General features: G+C 42.9%; 1 protein-coding gene across 1 annotated transcript; it reads right to left on the bottom strand.

The window, feature by feature from the left end:
- Nucleotides 1–851: 851 nt before the first annotated feature.
- On the bottom strand, nucleotides 852–10,711 carry LOC100484409 (cationic amino acid transporter 3-like). Its single transcript, XM_034646525.1, has 2 exons — nucleotides 8,080–10,711; nucleotides 852–3,251 (listed from the first exon to the last, which is right to left on the bottom strand). Exon 2 carries the CDS (start codon nucleotides 3,062–3,064, stop codon nucleotides 1,301–1,303), a length of 1,764 nt encoding a protein of 587 aa, XP_034502416.1. The 5' UTR covers nucleotides 3,065–3,251; nucleotides 8,080–10,711; the 3' UTR covers nucleotides 852–1,300.
- Between the last annotated feature and the right edge of the window lie 18 nt (nucleotides 10,712–10,729).

Here is a 10,729-nt window from a genome sequence, read left to right on the forward strand (position 1 = left end):
CAGCATCACTAATCATCAGGGAAATGTAAATTAACACTATAGTGAGGTATCATTGTACACCTGTCAGAATGGCTAAAATGAAAAAGATGAAAAAAACAAGTGTTGGCAAAGATGTGGAGGAAAAGGAACCCTCATTCACTTTTGGTGGGAATGACTATGGAAAACAGTATGGAGGTTTCTCAAAAAATTAAAAACAGAACTATCATATGATTCAGTAATTTTGCTATTGGATATATATATTTTTTAAGATTTTATTTATTTATTTGACAGAGATAGAGACAGCCAGCGAGAAAGGGAATGCAAGCAGGGGGAGTGGGAAAGGAAAAAGCAGGCTCATAGTGGAGGAGCCTGATGTGGGGCTCGATCCCATAACGCCAGGATCATGCCCTGAGCCGAAGGCAGACGCTTAACCGCTGTGCCACCCAGGTGCCCCTATTGGATATATTTTTAAGTTATCTCTACACCCAGTGTGGGGCTCAAACTTAACACCCTGAGATCAAGAGTCATGTGCTCTACCAGCTGAGCTAGCCAGGCATCATTCTGATGCTGGATATTTATTTATTTATTTATTTACTTATTTATTTACAATTTTTATTTTATTATATTAGTCACCATACAGTACATCCCCAGTTTTTGATGCAATGTTCCATGATTCATTATTTGCGTATAACACCCAGTCATTATTTGCGTATAACACCCAGTGATACTGGACATTTAACCAAAGAAAAGGACAACACTTTTTCTAATTTCTTTTTTTTTATGATTTTATTTATTTACTTGACAGACACAGAGAGAAAGAGAACATAAGCAGGGGGAGTGGCAGAGGGAGAAGGAGAAGTAGGCTTCCCACTGAGCAGGGAGCCAGATGTGGGGCTCAATCCCAGAACCCTGGGATCATGACCTGAGCCAAAGGCAGATGCTTAATGGACTGAGCCACCCAGGCACCCTTAGTTTCTTTTAATAATAAATTTTTAAAGCCAGTATGCAATACAGACATAATTGAAAAGTAGACGAGAAAAAAAAAGAGAGAGAGCGAAAGAGAGAAAGAGCAAAGACATATCCTTCACTCCACAATACATACAGAACTCTATTAGTATTCCCACACCAACATACCATGGGACCCTAGCTTTCCATGTGTGAAAAGTATTCTCCATTATTGTATAGGGGGACCAGACTGCATTCAGGTGTGACGATATCAAAACGAATGTGCACTGAAACTGCGGAGTTCAAGTTCTACAGTTTCAGCCCTAACTGAAGTGGAGTTAACCAGACTATGCCAAATCCCAAGAGTGAAGTAAGGTTAAGTGACAAGGGTGTGCTGGATTCCATAGCCGAAGTAGAGACCAAACCCAATTAGCATCCAGATACCAACTCTGGCCCAGATGTCAGTTGCCATCTGCATCATAAGGTAAACATTCACAAAGATGCTCAGGAGTGGGAGGAGAGGCAGAGCAGGGACCTTAAAGGGAAGGGGAGTGGGGCTCTGTGGCTGTCTCCAGATGACCCCCGTAATCCCGGTGATGAGTACCAGGAGTAACACAACCACTGTGATTGGCACTGGGTCTCCAGAAAGCAGACTTGGCCACTGGGCTAGCACCAGACAAAGAAGAGTCAGCAGCAGAACAAGCAGTAAGGAGCAAACATAGACAACCCTGCCAGAGAGTGGAGTGGGGGTGCGGCTGTCTGGAAAAAACAGTCCCCTTAGAGTCAGCTTCCCTGCTGCAGGTCCATTCTCCTCCTGCCCCTGTGCTTCATTTCCCCCATTCTTCCTCTCAGGCTCATACCTGATGATGAGAACACAGAGAGCAACCAGGGAATGAGATATCAGGGTCCCAATTGACATGAAGTCCAAGAGATCAGTGAGTCCAAAGAAGAATACCATCATTGCTACAATAATGCCAAAGATCACAGTGGCTGTGATGCGGATGTATGTGATGGTTTGCATGCTGGCAAAGAAAGGGAACAGGAGGCCATCCTGTGCCATCTTGTATATCACCAGATTAAGGGGTAACATAAAGCTTGAGATACGTGCAGAAAGACTACAGAAAAATCCAAAAGTTAGAACATAGTAGGCAGAGGCCCACCCAATATGGAGAAATGCCTGAGGCAAGGTGTTCCCAGGCTGAAGCTTGTAGTAAGGAAACATAAGCGTAAGTGCTGAAGAGACACCAAGATACACCAAAAAACAGATGGACAGTGAAATCATGATGCCCATGGGGATAGAACGCTCAGGATTCTGGGCTTCCTCAACTCTGGTAACAATATTGTCAAAACCTATAAATGCATAGAAACAGGTAGCTGCTCCACGAAGAATTCCCTCAAAGCCAAAAGGCACAAATCCCCCAGAGCCCAGAGGGCCCAAGCCAAAGGTGTCATTGAGTCCAGCCTTTATGTAGTCTTCTTCTGTGAGCTTCCAGTTGTGCAGGTCCCCCTTAATGAAGCCAGCGACTATGACAAAACTGAGAACCAAAAGTTTCACCAATGTGACTACTCTGCTAACCAGGGAAGAATGACTGATCCTCAGAGCTGGCAATTCCATGAACAGCAACAGAAGGCCCACAACAAAGAAGTCTAGATATTCTGTAAGAACACGGGAAGCATGCGGTGAGATGCTTTCATGCAGGGTCTGAGACATCTGGTTCTCACGCAGATAGTCAAAAGCTAAGTTCCATGTCCGCACCACCATAGCTGTATTAGCAACATAGGAGAGGATGATGATCCAGCCAGTGATGAAAGCCCAGAGTTCACCTATGGTGAGAAAGCTGTAGAGATATGCCGAGCCAGAATGGGGAACTCGGGCACCAAACTCTGCATAGCACAGCCCAGCCAACAAGGAAGTTAGGCCTGCCACCAAAAAGCAGATCAAGAAAGATGGTCCTGCTTGATTGTTGGCCACCTCACCAGACAAGATATACACACCTGCACCCAGGGTGTGGTCCACTCCCAGGGCCACTAAATCCAAAGTGCTCAGGCTTCTGGCAGGGGAAGGCTCAGCCACCAGTTGCTCCAGTGTAAATCTGCGTACCAGTTTTTGACCAAATCTTTGAAGTGCCTGACGCAGCATTCTAGGTGGAATTGAAGAGGAGCCTAGGATCAGAGAGTTGTAGCAAGTGCAGGAAGCCTAGAATCTGAGATCAGGTTCAGTGAAGCTGAATTCAGTAGCATTGGGGTGAGGCAGCTGTGCTCCATTGCTCAGGCTTCAAATATGCTGCTTCATATTTCATCTGATGTGTGTTATTCCTCCATAATGCCTAAGTAAACAATAAATATTCACCAAACAGCAGTGTTCAACAAAGCAACCAAAGCTCAGAACTCCCATGTCAACTGTGACAGGCCAAGTATCACAGAAACTGACACCAAAGGACGTCACAGAAAAATCAACCCTGCTTTCTCCCCAGAAAAAGGGCCAAATATCTCCCAACATCCTTCTTGTTTACACACCACATGACATAATCCTATTTGAGTTCATCTAAGTCATGTAGTTTCATGTACTAATTAAGCCATAAGACACAACAGGGAATGAATGTATTGTGCAATAATTCCCACAGGAGGCATGTGCGTAGTGCTTGAGCATGAATTATGACACATGGACTAGATGTCTCATTGCAATCACAGAGCCATTTTTTGTATATCACCTGAGTTTAAAATACAAATAATGGTCCCCCAGTCTTAAAACCCTTAGCCCCAAAATCAGCTTAGCTAAGGTCAGATGGCACTTTGGCCCCCTTCCTCTTCATTCTACATCATCAATTTAGCTATAATGATGGCCAAGGATGTACAGTCCACCCCTTCCCTTTACCCACCTAGGCCCACAGGGATGCTGTGAACAGAAAGGAAGAGGGAGAATGAGGCAGAGCCTTCATAACCACCTGTAAGAACATGAGAGAACCAGTCTGCTGGATAAGGAAACATTGGAAAAATGGGTCCAGCAGCCAACCCAATGTCCATGACTGAGGCAGGAGAGGAGCCAGAAAGGTGGTTTTATATATTCTGACATTCAATACACCTCACCCAAAACAGTCAGGGAAAATTCACTACAGTTTTTATGTCCTAACTGCTGTAAAGTGTGGTGGTTAGAGAGAAGAGAAATAAGTCACCTAGTTCAGTAGCTCTCAACCAAAATAATTTCTTCTGTCTCCTCCCTTTCTGGTTTCCAGGGAGAAAGTGAGTTCGTTTCTGCAGACAGTCTCCTCACTGGCCACACTGTGCTCTATACACACCCTGTACTGTCTGTGATGCCAGCTGCCAGAGGCCTGGAGAATCTTCCCTGCTCTGTGAGCTTGTCTTAAAACATTCACTCATTGTTAGGGTATAGAAATTCAACTGATAGTATCCAAGATATACAAAGAACTTATCAAATTCAACTCCCAATAACCAAGAAATGGACAGAAGACATGAACAGACACTTCTCCGAAGAAGACATACAAATGGCCAACAGACACATGAAAAAATGCTCAATATCACTTGGCATCAGGGAAATACAAATCAAAACCACAATGAGATACCACCCTACACCAGTCAGAATGGCTAAAATTAACAAGACAGGAAACAACAAATGATGAGGATATGGAGAAAGGGGAACCCTCTTATACTGTTGCTGAAAATGCAAGCTGGTACAGCCTCTCTGGAAAATGGTATGGAAGTTCCTCAAGAAGTTAAAAATAGAGCTACCCTATGACCCAGTACTTGCACTACTAGGTATTTACCCAAAAGATACAGATGTAGTGAAAAGAAGGGGCACCTACAACCCAATGTTCATTGCAGCAATGTCCACAGTAGCCAAACTATGGAAGGAGATGAGATGTCCATCGACAGATGAATGGATACACACACACACACACACACACACACACACACACACACACACAGACACGTGCCTGCACAGTGGGACATTACTCAGTCACCAGGAAGGGTGAATACTTGCCATTTGCATCAACATGGATGTAACTGAAGGGTATTATGCTAAGTGAAACAAGTTGATCCAAGAAAGACAATTATATATGGTTTCACTCATACATGGAATATAAGAAACAGTGCAGAGGACCATAAGGGAAAGAGGGAAGACTGAATGGGAAGAAATCAGAGAGGGATATAAACCATGAGAGACTCTTAACTATGGGAAACAAACTGAGGGCTGCTGAAGGGGGGATCGATGGAGGGGCGGGGTAACTGGTTGATGGGGATTAAGGCGGGCACATGATATGATGAGCACTGGGTGTTATACACAAGTGATGAATTGTTGAACACTACATCTGAAACTAATGATGTATTATGTGTTGGCTAATTGAATTTGAGTTAAAAACAAAACAAAGCAAAAACACTTTTAACTCTCTATTAATTTTTCACAATGAGTTATTTTTAACTTGCTCAAACCATGGTCTGAATACACCAAATATATTTTCTTACTGAAGAAACAACACATGAGGTTCTTCTTTTCCCCTACTCACTTGCTGCTCTTCAAATGGTCCCCTCCTCAATGGCAGCAAGACTTTGTATGAACAATTCACAACAATGCACAGTAAATAGTAGAAATAGTAGTGGAGAACAGAGAGAGCAAAGGCATTCAGCCCTCACTCTCTTCCCTACTCAGGCTTTGGTTTTGAGAGAATTTTAGGAAATGTTGTCAGAGGTTTCTAAAGACAGAAATATTTAGTCAAAATTCTCTATGGATAACCAAAAGGAACTTTTGCGTTATGGGTCAGCCCTTCTGTCTACAAATCCATCTAGACTCCTTATTTGTCATCCACCAGTTCCAATGTTATGATTTACCAGCAAGCACAGGAGATAGATAAGGAGGGTCAATTCTTAACTCATGAAATCTTTCTACACTATAAATTGATTGAGGTGTCCCCCAACCACCCCTAGGCTTCAAACCCCTTAGTGGTTTCCCACTGCCCTTTCTTCTCAATCCTTCCTTCCTTCATAGTCTGACCTGTGCTGATTCCTCCAGCCTCATCCCCTGCCCAGTTCTTGCTCCAGCTGCAAAATTCTACACTCACCCTGTTCCCTTGCCTCTAATGCCCTCTGGTCCCCTTCACTTAGCTAATCCCCACTTCTTTCAGTTCGTGGCTCAGCAGTTGCTTCCCCAGGAAACCTCTCCTGATCCTTATCCTGTCCTTCCTTTTTTTTTTTAAAGATCTTTAAGATTTTTTAAAATTTAAGTTCAATTAGCCAACATATAATACATCATTAATTTTTGATGTAGTGTTCAATGATTCATTAGTTGCATATAACACCCAGTGCTCATCAGATCACATGCCCTCCTTAATGCCCATCACCCAGTTACCACAACCACCCAGGCCCCCAGCCCCCTCCATTTTGCAACCCTCAGGTTTTTTCCCCGGAGTCCAGCCCATCCTATGTGTTCTCACTGCACCCAGGTTTCCCGCATGTGGAATTTATCCTAATGTATCAGAATTCCAGGTCAGCTGTCTGTCTCCTTCATCAGACTGTGAATTAGGTCCTCAATAAGTATTTGTTGAACAAATGTACAAACTGAGAAGAGAAACCTGAAAGAGCACATAATCCAGAATTCCTACCTACTTCACTTTGAGATACATACTTTGTAGCCAAGCAACCTTTATAACCTGGTTCAGGTGAAGGTATAAATGGTATTACTTTCCTTATGGAAGGCAATAAAAATGAGAGGTGTGAAGGGAAAACCAACTGTGGTAAAACCTGACTGCCCATCATTCAATTTAATTAGGAAACACTCTCTGGCAAAGGTGGTGGCTGGCGCAGGAGAGGTGCTTCAAGAAATGCAGAGAGGGGGGCGCCTGGGTGGCACAGCAGTTAAGCGTCTGCCTTTGGCTCAGGGCGTGATCCTGGCGTTATGGGATCGAGCCCCACATCAGGCTCTTCCTCTATGAGCCTGCTTCTTCCTCTCCCACTCCCCCTGCTTGTGTTCCCTCTCTCGCTGGCTGTCTCTATCTCTGTCAAATAAATAAATAAATAAAATCTTTAAAAAAAAAAAAAAGAAATGCAGAGAGGGGCCAGGGAACATGAAGTCCCCTTGTATGCATTCCATAATGCCCCTAGCTTCCCCTTCCCTCCTTCCTCCTTCCTGCGTTCCTCTCAGTCTCTGAGTTCCTTCTAAACTCCAAAACAGAAGGTCCATCCCGCCTCACCAAGAGCTGTCAAATTCAATAATCCACCCACTAAATTGCAGGCTGTCTTGCTTCCTGGCCAGTCTCACCCACTCTCCTTTGTCCTGAAAGTCATTATGTTCACTCTTCTGTCTCTGAGAAGGGTATTGCCCTCACTCTGGACTTTTGCTTTTCAAAACATTTTTCCAAGGCAGTAACTTCCCCTGGTTCCTGTGGTTGGGTGCTCCTACTAATCAAGAAGTTGGCCTTGTGGCTCCTCCTGAATAGCTTCAAAGATAGTTTGGATATCAGTTGCTTTGCTAGAAGTTTGAGAAAGTCTTGAGAGGAAGGTTAATGACACTGTTAAATCATTATTTTCAATTTCTCAAAGTTTCAGAGAAGTGGACTTTAAAAGCAACACCTTCAGAGATTATACCAAACCTCTGTAACCAAGCACAGGTCCTATCTGATCCCAAAGTATATAAATTCTCTCATCCTTCTTAAAATTTCCAGACAATGAAAACTATAGAACCAATCAAACCAGTAGCTCCAAAACAAACAAGTACAAAGCCTTTTAAATAGCTGAGCTTCCCCGGAGTTTACAAAGCCATAACTCAATCAGCCCTAGACTCTGGTAGGGACAGTCAGGAATACACAAGTATAGTCATTGAGTTCAGGGCAAGAGCTTTAAATAATAGTAAGTGTGGTGCATATATACACCAACACTCCTAAGAGAAAACAGTTGGGAATACATTCAAATAAGTAAACAGAGCAAAAGCCACAATGAACACTGGGGCCAAGCCTCATATCCAACAGTAGCAATTATTAGTTAACAAAACCAAATGAAAAATGGAATCTTCCCATTTTCTCTTTCTCCTTGTGCCTTCTCTAGAAGTCTATGTCAAATCATGGTCCTTCATTTACTCATTCAACAAACAGACTGCTCCTCATTTATTCAGCACTGTGGACAAAGCAAAGAGAAACACAAACATACCTTCACTTGAGTTGTTTACATTCTTGCAGTAGGAAGCAAAAACTAAACGAACAAGTAATGAGAATATATATTGTGTTGGATTTGTACTCAGCACTGCAGAGAAAAGTAAAGCAAAAAAAAAAAAAAGTTAGAGTGTGCTCAGAGTGGGTGTTGTGATTTTAAAATGAGTGGTCCAACCCAACTTCACCTTCACACTGTAGTGCAACCCTCACCACCATCCATCTACAAAACTTGTTCATCTTCCTCAGCTGAAACTCCATACCCATTAAACAGTAGCTCTCCTTTCTTCCCTCCCTGAAGTCCCTGTCAACCACCACTCTATTTCTTGTCTTTATGAATTTGATTAATGTAGGTACCTCATGTAACCGGAATCATATAATATTGTCTTTAGTTACTCACTCATTTCACTTAGCATTACGTCTTCAAGGTTCGTCCATGTTGTAGCACGTGTCAGAAGGTCCTTCCTCTTTAAGGCTGAATAATATCCTATTGTGTGTATATGCCACATCTTGTTTATCTGTCTATTCACTGATGGACATGTGGGTTGTTTCATCTTTCAGGTGTTGTGAATAATGCTGTTATGAAGACATGTCTACAAATATCTTTTTGAGTCCCTGTTTTCAAATCTGTGGGCTATATATCCAGAATTGGGATTGCTGGATCATAAGGTAATTGTATACGTAGTTTTTTGAGATGTCACTGTACTGTTTTCCACAGTGGCTGCACCATTTTACTTTCCCACCAGCAATGCACAAGCATCCCAATTTCTCCACATCCTCACCAACACTTGTTATTTTTTATTTTTTAATAGCAGCCATCCTAATGGGTGTTGAATGGTACTTGGCTATTTTTGAGGAATAACAAGGAGGCCTGTGGAGCCAGGGCAGAGTGAGTGAGGGGAGAAGCAGTAGAGAATGAGGTCAGAGAGAAAGCAGGAAGCCAGACCCTTCACATAGGGCCTGAGCATCACTGTGAGGACTTTGGCTGTTACTCTAGGTGTGATGGAAACCCTAGAAAAGCCAATAGCTTCACATGTTGCCACTTAGAAACTTTGCACCCTGTCCACACTAGACCTCTATCTAGTAGGTTCCTACACTTTATGGATACCACATATGCATGGCCAGCCACCTGCCATACTCCCTGGTCTACCCTCCCAGTCCATAAAATTCATAATTCTAAGCAAAGAGATCCTTCCAGATCTCACTCAGATTCACCCGATATCACAGAGTGTTGTCCTTCCTTGAGGCAGGATAGCACCCTAAATCACGTTCTTCCTGACCACTACATTGCAGCAGATAACTGAAGTGTGAGTGCTCTCTACCTTCCATCCGGTAAAGGACACTTTCCTCAAGTCTTAAAAAGAAACATACTCTCTCTTTCTCTCTTAACTAGACCTGCAGTTTGCTGCTCTCTATTAAGTCCAAACTTCTAAGATTGTATTTCTAAGTCTGTCTATTTTACTGTTCTTCTACCACTTACTCCTACTATTAACCTTTTCTGTGTATCTCTGCTTAAGCATGGCAAATCTTTCCCCATAGGTGCACATCTTGCTGGCATTAACATCAGCCCTCATACAGACTGTCCCTCTCTGCCTGGAGCATGCTCTTTCCAACGCTATTCAACATGACCCTCCTTCTAGAAGCTTCTCTGGGCACATCTACAGATAGGCATTTCATCTCTCCAGGATGCTCTCCTTGCCCCCTGATCTCCCCACATTAATGTCCAGTGTCATAACTCAGGGTTTAGAACACTGTACTGGGGGAATCCCAGTTAGGGAAGAGGGTAGGAGTAGTAGGTGATGAGGTGGAGCCCAGGAGCAGAGCTTCTGCCTGAGGATGCTTCCAGCTTGCCTTTCCCTCCCCAGCGGAAGCCTGATGTCCAAAGAATTAAGTAGCTACAACAAAGGAAGAACCCCATAATCTATAACTCAGTGTGAGGATGTCAGAGATCTGACCCACAATCTGAGATCCAAGTCTCTTTCACTACAACAAAGTGAATGAAAGTACAAGGGAAGTAACCCAAGTCAGCTGAGACAAAGTGCATTATTCGTGACATTTATGATTTGCTCCAGTGTCATCTCCTTGATGTGTGACAACTGAACAGACAGACAACGCAGAGTTTTATTACTTTCACTGATTTACTTTATTTGGAAAATAAGTCACTTAATGCCATGGCATCGGGCAACATGACATGATACTCAAGCTGCAATAACTACATGTAAGGCTAGTTTGCATAAGGGAGGAGTAAGATAATACTCAATTGACTACATGGTGTGTAGAATAGCATTTCTCTTGTTTCAGGAGGATAGGGAAATGTCCATGAAATGCCCTTGTATTGTAAACTCCTAGGGAAAAGAATTATCTGTATTTGCTGCCATTCTTCCTGTACTATCTGAAAATAAGTACACAGATGGGTTCTGTGTACTTTGAGTTGGGTCTAAAGTAAGAAATTGGATGGTCCCTCAAATGGAAACAACAAAAAGTTTTTAAGTGGGAAGGACTGGATTTAATCTATTAAAGATCAGATTTTAACTCTGTAAATGTAAAAGGCAAATTCCAAATTAGAAAATTCAGGCACCACACTGATTCTTTGTACAAAAGAACTCAAGCAAAAGCAACGTAACTCTTCTCCCTAAATTATCAATACCACC

This window comes from Ailuropoda melanoleuca, chromosome 16 (genome assembly GCF_002007445.2).
Source record: "Ailuropoda melanoleuca isolate Jingjing chromosome 16, ASM200744v2, whole genome shotgun sequence".
Classification (NCBI taxonomy): domain Eukaryota; kingdom Metazoa; phylum Chordata; class Mammalia; order Carnivora; family Ursidae; genus Ailuropoda; species Ailuropoda melanoleuca.